The sequence below is a fragment of the Myotis yumanensis genome, unplaced genomic scaffold (assembly GCF_028538775.1).
Source record: "Myotis yumanensis isolate MYYU_CA2020_CCGP unplaced genomic scaffold, mMyoYum1.0.hap1 SCAF_4, whole genome shotgun sequence".
Lineage (NCBI taxonomy): Eukaryota > Metazoa > Chordata > Mammalia > Chiroptera > Vespertilionidae > Myotis > Myotis yumanensis.
In genome coordinates this window covers 41528993-41548068 of record NW_027223755.1, presented here as the reverse complement: position 1 = coordinate 41548068, position 19076 = coordinate 41528993, and the positions used below count along the sequence as shown (strand labels likewise).

The window sequence follows — 19076 nt, the reverse complement described above, 5'->3', positions numbered from 1 at the left end:
ACGATATATTTTAACTAATTTTTAAAAGAATGATACACATCTGGAGAAGGTTATCAATTCTCCAGTCTTCCGATAAATGGACACAGGGAATCATATCTTTTTTTTAATACCTGACCAGATTGTGTGTATTCTGAAACTCACCAGTGTGCCTTTTAAGTTACATTTTTATAGATATGTGGCTCAATGCTTATTTAAGAGCTATCAACCAAAAGGAGCCATTATATATCAAGAAGCAGGGAAATGATCTGAGCAAGTGTCAGATCAAACATAAAAATTACCCAGCATGCATATATGTAATTTCTCAGTTCTCTGAGACCTCCAAAAATAGTTTGGGTAGAATAGTGAATACAGGTTAATGTCCTGTACATTCTTTGCAAACTTGATATCAGTGGATGGAGCTAGTTTTCTTGCTTCTAGTAAAAGCTTTCGAGATTATGGTGACAAGTTTAAAACACACACTAATACATATTTCTATTAATAAGCAAGAACGGAGTGTCTTCTACATTCTAAAGCAAATTTTTTAAAAAGTAATCCATGGTTGCAGTTTTGAGGCACATCTTTCTGTTATGGAAACGGAAACCATGAACACAAGAGTGCAGGAGAGAATGAGTAGGGGGGTACTGAAGGTTTGTATGAAGTATTTTGGGTTCTTGGCAGAGGAAATGACTAACACTAACAAATTTTCAGGGATGAATTCTTTTATCTTGGATTATGATACTGAATGCCTTCTATAATATGATTTGTAGATGTGGAATTTCTATCAAGAAATGTTTTGTCATTCTACATGTGTTTCTGTCAGACCAACACAGATTAAATTAAGTTTTTTCTGAGCATCATTTACTTATATTTCTGGTGGTTCAACTTTTCTCACATAGACCTGGTTGCATAAACGCCCATTGGTACACCTGCGGTATTTATCTCAGCAGTTAATAACATCAACTTTACACAAGTAGTTGCAGAATGCTTAAGAATCTGGATTCAGAGACTCAGTATGAGCTTTATAAAAGTCTAACTTTTTTATTGTGCTTTTCTCGGAGAAAAATGGCTCTAGAAAAAAGCTAACGTTTTTAAGAGTTCCTTCAGAATTATTACCCTTTTAATACCTTACTTGTTCTGTTCCTCCCAAACCCTTTCTTAGTTTTCTTGCTTTATCCCCATTGAAACTTGTCTTTTTTATGCCTCATCACCCAAGTGTCTATGACTACTACTGCTTACAGAAATCTCCTTTTGTTTGTACAGAACTCATACAAAATGTTCCTATTTGATCAAAAAGACTAATACATACTAACTAAAGAGGGACAATAGGTTGTCTTAGATAGCATGAAGCGCATTAGGTTGGAGCCTTTGGAAGACAGTTCATCTTTTTTTTTTTTTTTTTAATTGGTTTTCAGTACCTGTTAACTCAGTGGTTCTCAACCTTGGCTGCACATTAGAATCACCTGGGAATCTTTTTAAAATCCTGATTTCTGGGCCTCATCCTCCAGAATGTGTTCCTTTCTGGAAGCTCTCCTCCGGAATGAGGCCCAGAAATGAGGATTTTAAAAAGATTCCCAGGTGATTCTAATGTGCAGCCAAGGTTGAGAACCACTGTGTTAACTGAATGGATAAAAATCAACTCAGTATGCTCGTTTAAAATATAGAAAGGTTATTGGTGGAGGGGCATTTTTAAAAACCAGTTCTCTAAATGATTCTGACAAATAACTGTCCAGGTTTGAGAGCCACTCAAATTCATTAGTGTTCAAGCTTAAGTCCAATGTGGAAATACTATAGGTAAAGCAGAATTTTTGATGTTTTTCAGATCACAGGTCAGCCATTGAAAAATGTATACAAATAAACATTTGTATCATAGACCCATAGGTAGATTTTACAACACAAACATTCAGAACAGTAGTTTTCAACTAGGCATCAAATACCTTTATTAGTTTCTTATTGCTGATGTAACACATTACCACAAACATGGTGGCTTATAACAATGTGAATTTATTATCTTGCAGTTCAGGAGGTCAGAAGCCCAAAATGGGACTCACTGAGCTAAAATCAAGGTGTCGGCAAGGCTGTGTTCCCTTCTGGAAGCTCTAGGGGAGAATCCTTTATCTTACCTTTTCCAGCTTTTCCAGGCTGGCCACACTCTTTGGCTCAGGGCTCCTTCCATCTTCAAAGCCAGTAGTGACCAATTGAGTTGTTTTCACACTGCATCACTCTGACACTGGCTCCTGCCTCGCTCTTTCTGTTATAAGATTCATGTAATTCCATGGCTCACCCAGATAGCCCAGGAATATTTTCCCGTCTCACATTCAGTTGGTTAATTCCCCTTTGTCATGCATTATTACGTATACATAGGTTCTGTGGGGTGGGACATGGATACTTTTGGGAGGACATGATTTTATATACCAATTCACTTATAGACCCTGTGGGGAGAGGAAGATGACTCATACTCATGCCTCACCTATCAAATTGCAGAGGAGAGGAAAAGTACGGTCCTGGCTTTTCTGGAGATCATTCTGGTGCCGTGCCACACATAATGGGGTACTCTTTGATCTTGACCTTGATGGCACCATGGCACTCACTATACCCACAATTCCAGTGGAGCCCTGCTATAGGAATTTTGCCAGCTGAAATTTTCAGATCAATCATATTAGGTTAATTTCATATATTTATATTTTCCTCATGCTATTTTTATGCTTTTTTAAAATCAGAATTTTTATTTCAAAATTTATCAGTTTACACTTACTAGAATCAGAATTATAGTAGCATTTTTCATTGATTTATCTCAGTAGGTAATGGAAACAAACCTCAAATGACATGAATTTTATGCAGAGGCTTTAAAATATTTTAAAACATTTAAGTATATACTACTCTGGAATATAAATATAAGCACAAATAACTAACTTGTACTATTAAGGCAGGAGAGAATTCAAAAGTTATTTACATTTTTGAATTATGCAAAAATGTGCAAAGAAATTGTCTAGGCTTAGCACTTTATTTACATGGTGCAGAAGAATAAGGTTAAATAATATGAAATCCATAAAGTTAAACAATAGTATGAAAATTAAACTATAAAAAATGTCAAAATAGAATGTGAGTAATACCATTTTGAGCTAGAAGTATGGTCAGAAAGAGTTGAATGAACAAATTGGGGCTTGAGCTGAGCATTGTATTATGGGTAGTATTCGATATTTAACTAAATCATATGTTTATTACAGTAATCATAATTAAATCATGATTTACTTATGATTTAAGTAAATCAGGAACTAACCAGGGAGATCTATGTGCAAAATTGATAAAAAGTAAGGGATGCACTAAAATTTAGAATTAAAATTGGAGGACTGTGCTTTAGATTTTTTAAAGGCTTATTATTTCATTAATGTGTTATAGATGTAGGAATTCCTATTCTTGAAATGACACTTTCTGAAAAGACCGCACACAAGAAGAGATGGAAAATTGTTTCCGATCCTATGATTGGATCCCTGGGGGTAGTTGTTTTTTCTTTGGTATGTTATGTGAAAGATACGCTAACCTACCTCAAAGTACACTGGCTGTCAGACTTCGGGCTTTAAACCAAATGGTTGACTTAATTTTTTCTTCCCTGAGCTTAATATGGGAGGAACCTAAGAGCCCACTGCTGCCTCGTCTTAGGGTAAAGTCTAAAATTAAAGGAATAGTGGCAGAAACAGTTTAATAAAGATAGCAAGTGAGGAGCTGAAAGTTAGATTCTGCCATGAGTTGGATGGAGAGTTAACTCAAGTAAAAGAGGATGGTAGGACTATATTCATGCCACAGTTATCTTGGAATGACTTAGTTCTGACTCCTTTCTTGTTTGGGTGATATCTTCAGTACACTCTTAGAGCAGACAAGCAAATGACAAGGTGGGTGGGCAGTATCCTGTATAGAAATGGTACCATGTTCTTGAAGAGTTGGATTTATTTCTGGACACCAACCTTTTAAAAAGCAATACATCATTCTCCATCTAACAAATGCCTGCCATGGCCAGTAATATGTTGGCATGTCCACTTTCGACTTATAGTACAAAATAAATGAAAGCCAAGGACATTACAATTGGGAGGGAAGGAGAACTATTATTTAAAAGGCTTTTAAATGATGTCACTATATATTCTTTTAACAACATCCTCTAAAAGCCTTTGAAAAAAATAGTCCCTTCCTCCCTCTGTTGTTAACAAAGACCATACTAGGGTCCACTCTTTAAAAGGCTGTTAAATGGTGATACTATATTTTTTAACATCAACATCATTTAGAAACCTTTTAGAGAACAGTCCTGTTCACCCACTACTAACACAGAGAAAAAGGACATGGGGGAAGGGATTGCTTTTTAAAGGCCTCTGGATGGTACTATCAATAAATACAGCACTATTGTTTTTTAAAGCCCTTCTCCATTGGTGATTCAGCTTTTTGATATATACTTTTAACTTCCTGACCTTATGTTATATGACATTGGTGTTTTAACATTGACTGAAAATTCAATTTACTAATAATCCCAATAATGCCTTTTATTGAACAGCTTAAAAATCAATTTCAGAACTCAGTGAAACAGACAGGATATGTATAACTAGCCCCATTTTACAGAAGAGAAAAACAGAAGCTCAGTGAGGCTGTGGTTTAGCTGAGGTCTCACTAAGCGTGTATAGCTGAGTTGAAACCATAACCAGGTCTCTTGACATATGGTGTAGTACCCCATCCAGCTGCTTCAGATTGTATTCATTACTTTTTCTTTAGTGATATTTTTCACTTCTCTTTTCAATATGTTCAAATACTGAGTTAATTTCTTTTCCTTAGTATAAAAATGGAATTCTGTAAGTTTAGTACTGAAGATAGATATGTAGATGGTGGAGGTTTTATTAATACTGTATTTCTGATAAAGAAATATAAAATATCTCAAAGCATTGAGATGTTACAATGTGCAGACTTTTCCTGAGATTCCTTTGCTTTATGATGTATACTTATGAAATTATCATTTGAAATCCATTTTCAGGTTTCTAGCTTATTAAATAACTGATACTTTAATGACAATACTAATTTCCTTTTATTGGTTTCCTTTTGAAAGTTATTCTGGCCCTAACTGGTTTGGCTCAGTGGATAGAGCGTTGGCCTGCAGACTGAAGGATCCCGGGTTCGATTCCTGCCAGGGGCGCACGTCTGGGTTGCGGGCTCAGTTCCCAGTAGGGAGCGTGCAGGAGGCAGCCGATCAATGATTCTCTCTCATTGTTGATGTTTCTATCTCTCTCTCTTCTCCCTTCCTCTCTGAAATCAATAAAAATATATTTTAAAAAAAGAAAGTTATTCTGTTGACTAAGGATACTGATTCATAACTAAGATCATATTCACAAAAATTCCTCAGTTATCATTAATCTTTGGGAAGAAATAAATGCTGGTTCTTCCTACTTCCTATTCAGAGCTCTGAAAAATAGAAAAAAATCTCTCCACTTGCTTGCATTACTGACCTTTATTTTTCTTTATCACAAGGAACATTTTCTGTATATTGAAAAAGGAGTCATAGCTTATTGCTTGGCAGAAATGATGCTTAAAAATATTAAATCCCATCTTAATTCTGCCACTATTTTTACCCTTATGCTAATAAATGTCATCTTTAATAATAATGGAAGAAGAGTACTTTCATCAACAAAACACTTTCATATGCAGCATTTCTCTGAATCCTTATAAAACAATCCTATGAATTAGGTAGTGTTAACCCTTTATTTTACAAATTCAAGCTAAGATAAATTAGTTTTCTTCTTATCAAATAACTTGAATGCCTTCTAACTTAAAATTTAGTGTTTTCTTTCTTATCACTGCCAACTCTAACTCTGCCTGACAAGAAGGAAGTATAGCCTTCCTTACTTCTGAAGAAAAATGCTCCATATGTCAAGAAAAAAATGTACAGCCTCAGAATACATGGGCCAGTGCTGAAGTATGAGTACCTAGGACCTAATCCCAGCACTTGATCCAGAAAAATTCAAGACTTTATTGAAAAGAAAGCTGGGTCATCAGAAGGTTTGCTACCACAGACATGGACTCCAAAGACTCTAAGGCTCCTGTGTAGTAAATCACATTCTTCTCCCCATCCCTACCTTCTCACTGAAGCATTTAAAATATACATGCACAAATCAGGCAGAAATAAACATACGTGTGTGTGTGTGTGTGTGTGTGTGTGTGTGTACATGTGCGTGTGTGTTTCTGGTCTTGAAGGACCCATTTCCCCATTCTTGTTCTATGGCAGGAATTCCTCAGCAGCTATGGCACCTCTAATTGGCATCTATGATGTAAAAGGATCCTCTTCCCCTCTATCAGATTCAAGGAAAGCATCCTTAAAGAGACCTGTTGAAATTAAAGTAGCTCTAATAAAGCTGCCTTCCCAATTAGCACATCATCTAAGACATATTTTTTTCTTCCTCCAGGACTTCATCCAGATGAGATCCATAGCCCCCTCTCTCCTCACTACATTCCTTTAAATACAAGCAGCATGGCCAGTTTTTAGATGCAGTGGTCCCATGAGTAAAATATGTTGAACAGCTAACAATTTCCCTCCCTCACATACTTTTATAAAGTACTGTTACATAGCCTAGCTTTTCCATTTGGGTCTTGCTGTCCTATAGGAAGTATTCTCAGCATGACCTCCTGACTCAGAATGCTCTATAATTCTGTCTTGGACAAAATCATTATTTCCAGCAGGAGTGTTTACATGATGCTCCCAGCTGTTGCATCTAGGCCATTCCCTTTAAAAAAATTTTTTTTTAATATTTTTTATTGATTTCAGAGAGGAAGGGAGAGGGAGAGAGAGACAGAAATAACAATGATGAGAGAAAATCATTGATTGGCTGCCTCTTGCATGCGGGGATTGAGCCTACAACCCAGGCATGTGCCCTTGACCAGAATCGAACCTGGGACCCTTTAGTCCACAGCCGATGCTCTGTCCACTAAACCAAGCCAGCTAGGGCTAGGCCAGTGATGGCGAACCTATGACACGTGTGTCAGAGGTGACACGCGAACTCATTTTTTGGGTTGATTTTTCTTTGTTAAATGGCATTTAAATATATAAAATAAATATCAAAAATATAAATCTTTGTTTTACTATGGTTGCAAATATCAAAAAATTTCTATATGTGACACGGCACCAGAGTTAAGTTAGGGTTTTTCAAAATGCTGACATGCTGAGCTCAAAAGGTTCATCATCACTGAGCTAGGCCATTCCCTTTTTATCCTTGTTTCCCTTGTTTTTATTGGGTCCATCCCAACTTACTATACCCTTTCCCTTTCTTGTCATTCTCATCTTGGGATATCTTCATCACTTACCACATTCAATGAACATCTCGGTATCTTACACATAATCTCTCCACCCCACCATCATCCTAGGAGACTTCTGTGTACACATTAATAATTTGTGCAATGTGTCACAGCCTCTTGACCTGCTTAGTTTTCATAACTTTCCTGTACTGAATTGTAGCCACACACTCCTTTAATTCTGAAATCTGATTTTACTCCCTCACTCGTGCCTGTCATGTTCCTCAGGCACTACTTTCCTCCAAATTTTCTTTTTATGTTCAGCCTAGATTTACAACAACCCTGAAGTAAGATGGTAATTTCCCCATTTCACATTATGAACATTGAAGTCCCTAGAGTTAATTTTTTTAGTGTCATAGAGGTTATAAGTTACAGAGCTGGAGTTTCAGCTCAGGTCTGTCTGGCTTCAAAGCCAAGCACTTTGCACCACACCTCACTAAGCATATAAGGGAGGTACATTTTAAAAGACTTCTTTTTACAGGAATCTGTGGTATGGATTGGTGCATAAGGGATCTAAAGGCAGGGAGACCAATTTGAATGAGCAAGCAGAAGGGAGCAAAAGATTGGGAGGGACACAAAATGTTAATTATGCTTAAACCTAAGGGGGATTTTGCTTATATTCCCATACAGTTTGAAATAACTTTCAATAAACATGCACTACTTTTGCAATTTGAAAGAAAAAATTTTTTTAGTGTTTTAAATGTCAATGATGACCTGAACCAGCTTAGGCTGGTGGTAGATGGACAGAAAAGAAGGAAATGAATACAAGAGACATCAAACTTGTCAACTAATTGAGGATGTCAACAATAACGCCAAGATTCTGAACTTGGTTACAATGGAAGAGCACACCAAATTTTTTATTTTTTATTTTTTTATATTATGTCATTGATACTGTCAATGAGAAAGCAATAGAACTGTTAAGGTCAAGTGATTATCACATCTATCAAATAACACAGCACATGTCCTTATGTAAAATGTTCTGGTTCTAATGAAATTTATTCTAACCAGTTACAGGAATCTTCCTGCTAAGCACTTTGAAAACCAGACTCAGTTTTGTTTTTATTAAGACCCTTAAAAGGAAAGTCAGAAAAAAAATATATTGGAAAGAGTAGTAAAACATATATAAGAGTATATAATATATTTGTATCCAGTTTCGGGAACTGTTTTTGTTTTTTGTTTTTCATGGAAGTGATAAATAAAAGTATGTATGCATCATTTCAGATTTCTTAAAAGTATTGACAGTGAAGCTTACAAATTATATTTGGGGAGGAGAAAAAGGATATTATTATTTTAATTTTTATTTTTTTAATAAGTCTTTATTGTTCAGATTATTACAGTTGCTCCTCTTCCCCCCCCCCCCCCCATAGCTTCCTTCCACCTGGTTTCCACCCCACCCCATGCCCTTACCCCCACTCTGTCCTCGTCCATAGGTGTACGATTTTTGGCCAGTCCCTCTCCTCATCCCCCCACCCCCTTCCCCTCAAGAATTCTCAGTCCACTCTCTTTCTATGCCCCTGATTCTATTATATTCACCAGTTTATTCTGTTCATCACATTTTTTTATTCACTTGATTTTTAGATTCACTTGCTGATAGATATGTATTTGTTGTCACTTTGTTGTTCATGATTTTTATCTTTACCTTTTTCTTCTTCCTTCTTCTTAAAGAATACCCTTCAGCATTTTATATAATACTGGTTTGGTGGTGATGAACTCCTTTAGCTTTTCCTTATCTGTGAAGCTCTTTATCTGACCTTCAATTCTGAATGATAGCTTTGCTGGGTAGAGTAATCTTGGTTGTAGGTTCTTGCTATTCATCACTTTGAATATTTCTTGCCACTCCCTTCTGGCCTGCATGGTTTCTGTTGAGAAATCAGCTGACAGTTGTATGGGTACTCCCTTGTAGGTAACTAACTTTTTTTTTCTTGCTGCTTTTAATATTCTCTCTCTGTCTTTTGCCCTTGGCATTTTAATTATGATGTGTCTTGGTGTGGTCCTCTTTGGATTCCTCTTGTTTGCGGTTCTTTGCACTTCCTGGACTTGTAAGTCTAGTTCTTTCACCAGGTAGGGGAAGTTTTCTGTCATTGTTTCTTCTAATAAGTTTTCAATATCTTGCTCTCTCTCTTCTTCTGGCATCCCCATAATTCAGATGTTGGTGCACTTGAAGTTGTCCCAGAGGCTTCTTACACTATCTTCATATTTTCGGATTCTTTTTGCTTTTTGCTTTTCCGGTTGGGTGTTTTTTGCTTCTTTGTATTTCAAATCTTTGACTTGATTCTTGCAATCCTCTAGCCTGCTGTTGGATCTCCATATATTATTCTTTATTTCAGTCAGTGTATGCTTAATTTCTAATTGGTCCTTTTTCATATCCTTGAGGGTCTCACTAAATTTCTTGGAGGTTTCTAGAAGACTCTTTAGTAACCTTATAACCGTGGTTTTGAACTCTATATCCAGTAGTTTGCTTTCCTCCATTTCTGTCATTTGTGTCCTGTTTCTTTGTCTCTGCATTTTTTATGCTTCCCTGTGTTGATAGAGTGGCTTTGTGCGCTAGGTGTCCTATAGGGCCCAGTGGCTCAGCCTCCCCAATTACCTGAGGTGGATACTCTTGGTGTACCCCTTTGTGGGCTGTGTGCACAGTCTTGTTGTAGTTAAGTCTTGATTGCTGTTGGTATCACTGGGAGGAATTGACCACCAGGCCAATTGGTTGTGAGGACCAGCTGTGTCTACAATGGGAGAACTGCTTATGGATACACCCTTATGGAGCAGGACTTGCTTCAGTGGAGTTTTGGTGCTCACTGTGTCTGCCCCCTGAGTGTGTCGCTTATGGATATGCAGAGTTGTACTCTAGTATGGTCTCACTCTGACCACTGGGTACACTGGCTCTTGGATCTCTAAGGAGGTGCAAAGTCAGCCACTGCTTGAGGCCACCCAGCAGGAGCTACAGAGAGATCTGCAGATTCCTACTCTTTGTTGGGGTTTCGAAGTGCCCAGATGAGGCCCAGCTGTGAAGCAATGCAGGCTGCTGTCTAGGTCTCCTTTTGGAGGCTTTGGCGCTCTTTGACCCAGCTGCAGTTTGTTAAGTTTTAGATTGCAAAAGAACAGGCCATTCATATGCAAAAGCCTCTGTGCACAGCTTGGGTGGGGTTGTAAATTGGGTGGGATGGGGTCTCAGGGAATCATCAGGGCGGAGCAAACCACAATGGAGAGGTCCTGGGGTCTCTGTGTCCTGCGGCCCTGTGCAGGAACAATGATCACTGCACGCACCTCTGCAAGAAAGCTGCCCTCACGTTCCACCCTGATGCCAGACAGTCTAGTTTCTCCCCGTATGAGTTTGGGTCCCCAAAGTCTCGCCCTGAACTGGAGTTCAAAGCAATTGGAAGCTTGTATCTCCCTCCTGATTGAAAAAGATAATAGTGTACCCAGTTGCCAGCCCGTTTCCGCGCACACCTCCGTACCTCTGCACTTCCGCACCTTCTACCAGCTTCAATGCACTTTCTCTTTCCTTCTAGTTGTAGAATTTCCACTCAGCCAGCCTTCCCATGGTTCTGGATAATATCTGTTTTGTCTTTTAGTTGTATTTTTGATGTGGTTGTGCAAGGCAGCAAGTACAGGTGTGTACCTATGCCGCCATCTTGGTTCCTCTCTAGTAGGATATTATTATAAAGTAATTTCCTCTTCATCTCAACACCAATGTAAATTGAATACATTCTATACCAGAGTGTCAGCAAATGTTGTAAAAGGCAAGATAATAATTTCAGCTTTGCAGACGCTAACAACTGAGCTCTGCCATTCTAATACCAAGGCAGTCATAAATAATGTATAAATGATTGAATGTGGCTGTGTTTCAATAAAACTTTATTTATAGACATTGACATTGGAATTTCATATGACTTTAGTGTCACAAAAAATGTTATTTTTCTTTTTTCCAATCATTTAAAAATGCAGAAACCATTCTTTGTTTACAGGCTATATGATGACAGGCAGTGGACTAAATTTTATCCACAGGTGTAGTTTCCTGGCACCTGCTTAACTCCATCCATGAAGTAAGATACTTATTAAATGTCAGTTGATAATATAGTTGGCTCTTTCTGCAAGTTTATTTTTTATAATGTATATTATTACCAAAATAAAAGGTAAAAAACAGTTTCATGTTTTTCAGAATATATGTTGATTACTAAAATAAAATATAAGGAATTAGCACAAGTATTTTCTAGAATACCTAAATTTACATATGCTGGAGTGGGCAAAAGTAGATTTACAGTTCTGAGTACACAAAACATGGAATTTATTCTTGTGTTATTATTTACATTACAACTATAAACCTACTTTTGACCACCTCTGTGTAAGGAGGAAGTTATCTTAGGGTTATAAACCATTTATTTAAAGTAATATTTGATGGAAGTTTGAGATCTATTTCTTTGAGTCTGTGTTTATCATTATAGCTAAGAGTTAAACACATTTGCACTTTGATCTTTTTTTAATCCTATACTAAGTACTAGGCCCAATACTATGGATTAAAGGTAAAATAGACTCACTTTCTATAATTTACTGGGTAAATAAGACAATACTGTAGCTTTCTGCATTACAGCTCTATCAGTTGAGACACACATTTGGTTTTAAAAGTCCTAATTTTAAAGATGAAACTGTATCTCTGGTCATTTTTATAAATCACATATCTAAATAGATATGCTATAAAATAAATCAAATAAAGCTAGATACAAAAAGAGCATTTTATGTACTGCAGATCTTCATATTTTTTAAGTCCAAAACCAGAATACATTGAAAATACGTGGAAATAGCCGAAACCGGTTTAGCTAGTGGATAGAGCGTCGGCCTGCGGACTCAAGGGTCCCGGGTTCGATTCCGGTCAAGGGCATGTACCTGGGTTGCGGGCACATCCCCAGTAGGAGATGTGCAGGAGGCAGCTGATCGATGTTTCTCTCTCATCGATGTTTCTAACTCTCTCTCTCCCTTCCTCTCTGTAAAAAATCAATAAAAATATATTTTTAAAAAAATAAAAGAAAATACGTGGAAATGATTAAGTGACTAACTATGGATTAAAGCATAAAAGGCTGGAAAACATTGTTTCATAAAGCTTTACATGGATATGTCATCTTTGAAATAATGCAGACATTGAACAAGGTTTATTCTTAGTCACCTACTTGATATTCTGTGTTTTATTTTTCAATTCTCATTTAAATTTTATAATTCAATCATTTGGAGCAGCTATGTTCAAAAGAAGTTTTACAACTTTAATCTTAATAATCTCAAAAAAAAGCAGACATGCTATGTCATAAAATAACTATTAGTGACTAGTTTGTATCCTATAAATCTAACTTGAGTTGATAATATGGTCCATTACCAGCTAACTGCACAGAGTATTTTTCATTTTACACTCTTCAGTTACTTTTTAGTGAAGTGTTAAAAAATATGAAGCTTTTCTCCTCTCTAAAATTGCACGCTGTCTGTCTGTTATTAGGGAGATAACAGCTCTTATAAATGTTTCAGTAAGCGCTAAGTAGACAGTTATGTGCACTCTCATTCCACGCTTATTTGCTTACTGTAATAAACTGATAAAATATGTGTGGTTTGTCTCTGTGTATCTACAGGCATCATGAGTCACATAGATTTCCTTTAGAAATAATGTTGTGTCTGCAAAATTGATTGGTTATTTTCATAAACCATCTAAAGGTACACAAACGGGTTTTATTATTTAAACATATGCTGTGTAAAGATTTGTAGAGGATTATCTCATTCTTACTTGATGCTTTTTGTTCAGTTAACTCCAGAAGGAGGCTTTTTATTTTAGAATTATTACAGTTACTGAACTAATTACCTCCTTAAGGATCATAGTGAGGATGGCCCATATTATTTACTTATAATGCAGCTAGATTTTTACTTCTTTGAACATTAGCAGTTAAATAATTAAATCAAAACTAATGTTTTCAAATATTGTCTTTCCTACTATCCTCTTTATATAAGTTTTAATATTTAATGGGAAATAATGCTGTTACCTAAAGCTAGATGTTTTGAGAATTAGCGTTTGTATCATAGAAGTCCTTCTAGCTAATGTTTTTCTTTGTGTGTGCTTTCAAGAAATATGGTACTTGTTCCTTTTTCTTTTTTACAATCCTATATAATAAAAGGCTAATATGCAAATCTATTTTGCATATCTTGACCAGGAGTTCGACCAGGGGGCAGGGCTGGCCAGCCAAAAGCCCGCATCCCCTCCCCATGGCTGGCCTGGCCTGATTGGCCCCAATTGGGGCAGATTGGCCGGACCCCACTTGTGCATGAATTCGTTCATCGGGCCACTAGTCAGGTCATATCCTAAAACCAACAAATATTAATATTGATAATCTCCACCTGTCATCACAGATGCTCTGTAAGACTAATATTTTTAGAAACTGTTATAATTGAACACTCAGCATCTATTAAAGTATAGTTATGACCAACACTAGAGCTATAGTATCTATAAATCTCTGTAATCATTTAAAATAGTAAAATTATGCTTTGATTTTGAAAAGGGTTACAATTATGTTTTATACAATTGAACATAAAAATGGGGAATAAGTGGGGAGGCAGATCAACATCCTATATAATAAAAGTCTAATGTGCGAATTGTCCCCTGGGGAGTTCAGCTCACCAGGAGTTCGACTGCTCCCTATGATGTGCGCTGACCACCAGGGGGTGGTGTGGAATGAAGGAAGGCCCCAGCCGGCAGCCAAAGGAAGGAAGGCCCCGATTGGCCCTGATAGCCGGCCAGGCCTAGGGACCCTACCCGTGCATGAATTTCGGGCCTCTAATAATAAATAAGAAAATTACATATTATTTTTAGCTGAACAATATGGCAAGACTAAGGCCACAGACATTAGAGTTTTAAATCTCAGGATTTTAGCCATTTGAGAGAGACTGGATCGACTTCCCAGGTCCCAAACCCATAAATCCTCAGAAAGGGACACACCAGGCCTTGCGCCCATTTCTGAACAAATTAACCGTGGCCATGTCATGAGGTGGCATGAGAACATGCCAGCTTCATCAGGAACTGAACACAGCAAGGTTCCTAGAAGATGGTAGGGTGTGCTGAGCAGACAGTTCCATACTTACTGCTACAGGGAAGAAGGCCAACACTGAGTCTCCAAACAGGTCGGAGCAGCCTTGAACATTGTATTCCTATTCTTCAGTGTCACAGAACTTACTTGACACTTCCTTGTCAGCTCTCAGAACACATCATGATACTTCAGAAATCCATAGATATAGTTGACCGGGTGATAACATGGACTTTCATAAAGGAAGTCAAAAGAAAAAAAAAAAGTTTCTACTCTGTAGTGTCTTTAGCAAAGCCACTAGCTCATATGGTGCCGTTGTATAGACTCTAAAATGGCAACCCTTGATTGTAAGCTGGAATTTAAGCTCACATACACCCCTCAGTCAGGTGCCACTGCACAGCTGTATATATATGATAGATAGCCCTACTAAGTGTTAATGTAGCTATTTGCAGTAAGTGGATCTGGGAATGTTGAGTGACCAAAAAAGGGGTAGGGGGTATTAAGAATTGTGAAGGATATGAGATGTTACCTACCTGCAAGATAACAGGTTAGCCTGAGACAGTTTCACAGATACCTATAGAGGACACAGGTCAGTTGATTACCCACAGCAATCCAGTGGCCTATTGTGGCAGAATACCACCATCTGCGCAGCTTCTCTGTGTTCCGGCTCCTACGGGGTGACACGATGAAGGCCAGATGGTGACTGTACGTGCAGTGTGTTGCTTTACACACCAAGAGGAACCAGCGTATAGAAGATCCAAGTCTTTTATAAAGGGCTATTAGCAAACCTGTCTTACATTTGCCCCAGAGGGAGGCATTTACCTGTTTCCAAAGGCTGTTTGCTATACAAACATCCTTGAAAAAAATTGTCAGGAGCAAAGTAATTAATGCCTTTGTTCAGAAAACATGCAGAAATATGAGAGACCTGTGGAGAATTGTTCCCTGTTGACAGGGAAAGGGAGGGGAGAAGCAACGGTGTAACATTGTGCCCCTAGATCAGGGGTCAGCATACTTTTTCGGTAAAGGGTCCAGATAGTAAATATGTTAGCTTTGCAGGGACTCAGCTCTACCATTGGACAGCAGCCATCGACAACATGTAAGTGAACGAGTACGGCTGTGCCAGCAAAACTCGATAAAATGCCATATTTGGGCTTGTGGGCTGTGTTTGCTGACCCCTGCCCAAGATCAATTTTGCTCAAACTTGTTAAATATCAACCTTTTTTCCTAAACCGTCATTTTCACAATCCAAATCTAGGTCATTCTGTAATTAACTTACGATGTATGTGTTTTTTACATTTATGAAATTTATTTATGTTTATAAAATGTGAAGTAGGAAAAGCCATTCACACTGTTTAGTATCTTAGAATACAAGCATCCACAGATCATATATGTGTTTCTGGAATATAGGTATCTTATCAGATGTACAAAATATTGAACTAAAATCTTGCTTTCCTGTCAGGATTAATTGTATTAGCCATGGGAAATGGTGAAGGATTTATGGAATCTACTGGGTTTATTGAACAAAATGTCACGTGTGGTTGATCTAGATACTAGAGGGGGTTGGCTTAATATGACTTGTATGAACTTAGAAAGCAGATTTTTAAAAAAACACAAACCTTTTCAGTTAGCTTCTTTCTGTAGATAAAAAAAAGAAGTATATATTATTACCACAAAGTGCCAGGTGTGATGCTACTTATTGTAGAAGAGGACATAGAACTCTGTATTATCACACGTAACCTTTCAAGATTGTCAGGAAGGACATTTTTAATGTTGAATTCAGACAGTGCTTCTTGAACTTGGTTGAGTGCGGGAAAATGAGTAGAGAGAATCATATTGTTTGTCTTCCTTTGCACATCTTTTTTACTATTATAATAAAGGTGCAGAAGTTTGAGACAAGGTAGAAAAAAGCACAGATATTAAGGGCATGTATCCCAGGGTTAGATTGAGAGAGAGACTCAATACAACCAAGACAAGTTGCTAGCTCTTAAATGACTTCAGGCGTGGCATACCTACTCAACACCTTACGATATTTGGATTGCTGATTCCTGGCTGCTTGTAAACTAAACCCCTGCTTCTGTCCTGCTTTTCTCATTCTGCTGTACACTTGCCTCCCTCCAACTTTCAGCTTTACTTCCCCATATGATATGTTGCCCAAGCTTTCATGAGTTTTTTTCACTTCTTAAAATTTTTCAATTACAGTTAGCATACAATATATTAATTTCATGTGTACAACATAGTAATTAGACACTTGTATAACTTATGAAGTGATGTCCCTGATAAGTCTAGTACCCATCGGACACGTACATCATTATTGCAATATTATTGACTATATTCCCTATGCTGTACTTTACATCCACATGACTGGCTATATCAACATGTATTTAAGGAGATAATGAAAACTGTGTCTCTGGAACAACGAAGGAAAAACAAACACTAAGATGGTTACTTTTTCCAATATGCTTATTTAATTAAGAGAATAAACATAAGAAACTGAAAAATATAATTATCTATTTAAGGGCTTATGTTTAAAGTTGATTGTCATAGCCTCAGTGACATGGGAATTTATGGGAAAAAAGATTTTTTTGCTGAGTGTAAATCTATAAATATATTATGTATATACGGTATACTCTGTAAACTTATACACACGTTCTCTGTCCATTTGCTTATTTTTATGATGCCCACTCTAAGAGTGAATATTTACTGCTAAGGTTTGCTATTTTAGGTTGCACTAATCACCACCACCACCACTTCCCACCCCCACCCCCACCCCTGAATTTGTAAAGGAAATAGAACTTAGTGTGTGCATTGAAACAGAAGAGTTTTGAAAATAAATTTTTCTATAAGGAAAAGAATCTACACTTAAAAGTGAAACTGCTTTGAAAACTTAAAATACTAGACTATTGTTATTATCATCAAACAGCCAAAATAGGATGCATAGGCCAGTTGTTTATTACTTTATATAGCCAAAATTTAAAATTTACCTAAGTATTTATTAGGTCATATTTTAAATTGTCCACCCGTACAGATTAAACTTTTGGAAAAGGAATACTATACTTTAATGATGCTTTGAAGATACTCTATCATTTAGTATATATGATATTTAACTTTTGGATTTTTGTGGATGAATCTTAATTTATTATTAACTAGAGGCCCGGTGCACGAAATTTGTGCACTCGGGGGTGGGGGTCCCTCAGCCCAGCCTGCACCCTCTCGCAGTCCAGGAGCCCTCGGGGGATATCCAATTGCCAGGGACAGGCCTGAGCTGGCCATCGGACATCCTTAGTGCTGCCGCAGAGGAGGGAGAGGCTCCCACCACCACTACTGCACTCGCTAGTCGTGAGCCTGGCTTCTGGCTGAGCGGCGCTCCCCCTGTGGGAGTGCACTGACCACCAGGGGGGCAGCTCCTGCGTTGAGTGTCTGCCCCCTGGTGGTCAGTGTGCGTCATAGTGACCGGTCATTCCGCCCTTTGGTCGGTTTGTATATTAGCCTTTTATTATATAGGATGAGGTTTTAATGTCATCAGGCGTCAGTTGCATAGTGAACATGTTGAATAAATTAATATGTACTTTCACACTTATAATAGAAAACCTAGTTTTGGAGAGCTCTTGTTAGGAAATAGTCTTGATTAGGCTTGGTTAATTACAAGTTGATTTAAAAAAAAAAAAAAAAAAAAGCTTGGCCATGTCAGGTCAAGCCACATGCAATACTTCTGCTTTGAGTGCAAAGATAGCCAGGACATGAGTTTAGAATGGACTATTTCTTCATTTACTATGCTGCCTCTGATTTCATTCAAGATTGAGCAGAGAATTTAACTAAAGAAATCTAAAGTTCAGTGGAAGGGTAAAGAGATGATTAGGCAAGAAAATACTGGGCGGGAGAGGGAAGAGGAATAGAGATGTTTTGTTTTGCCAAATAATTTAATCATATTGTAGGGCTATAAGAAATAAAAAAATGTGGTGCTGGGTTAACAGCTCAATCAAGGCCCAAAATTATCTCCCAAGTACATAAATAATTAGAATGTTTGTACTTTAAGGTCATTGAGGAAAGGCTAACATTAAATCATGTACAGGGGTCAGGGAAAATATTTTTTTTTAATTCATGTACATACTATTGGTTAGTATTTATAGAAGAGTACTTCAATATGGAGTCAGTAGGCTACATCAGTTTCACTGAATTTAAAAAAAAGAAAGAAAGCTCTAGAAGAAAATGGAAGTGCAGAAGTTACCTGATCTCAAAGTAGGGAAGATCTTTTTAATCACTAAAGCAAGGGAAGAAACCACCTTAAAGGAGGTCATAGTCTTCCATTTACAGTGAAAGAAACTCAAGGTGAAAAAAGTTCAAGGATTCAGGATTGGAAATGAAGGTACAAAATGTTCATTACTGGCAAGTAAGACTATCTTACAGTTCAAAGACCTGAGAAAATCAACTGATAAATTATTAAAACTAATTAAAAAATTAGCAAAATGTTAATAATTTTTTTACCTAGGAAAAACTAACAGAAAACTTTATAAACTCTAAAATAAAAAATATATTTATATAACTGAGATTCTCTTATTAGACATATTTTCAAAATATTTATGTCTGCAGAGTACAGAAAAATTAATAGTTTTGAAGACATTTACTTCACAAAAAATTTATGACTTAATTACCTATGTGTGATGTTCTGCTAATGTTTGTTATTGTGGTTTATGTAATACTTTAGGGAAAGCAAGAATTAATGTTAGAAATTTTTGCATA

The 19076-nt window shown here is 37.1% G+C and overlaps 1 protein-coding gene across 4 annotated transcripts in view; it reads left to right on the top strand.

Annotated features, from left to right (window-relative positions):
* AP3B1 (adaptor related protein complex 3 subunit beta 1) overlaps positions 1-19076 on the top strand; it is a 188031-nt gene that overhangs the window by 136246 nt on the left and 32709 nt on the right. The window contains exon 23 of one of the 4 annotated variants that reach the window (XM_070412230.1): positions 5060-5291. The exons of the other annotated variants lie outside the window; for them this stretch is intronic. Within the exon in view, the coding sequence (XP_070268331.1) occupies positions 5060-5074 (15 nt within the window). The 3' untranslated portion in view covers positions 5075-5291. Of the gene's footprint in view, positions 1-5059; positions 5292-19076 lie in introns of those variants that run through there. 4 annotated transcript variants of the gene reach the window in all.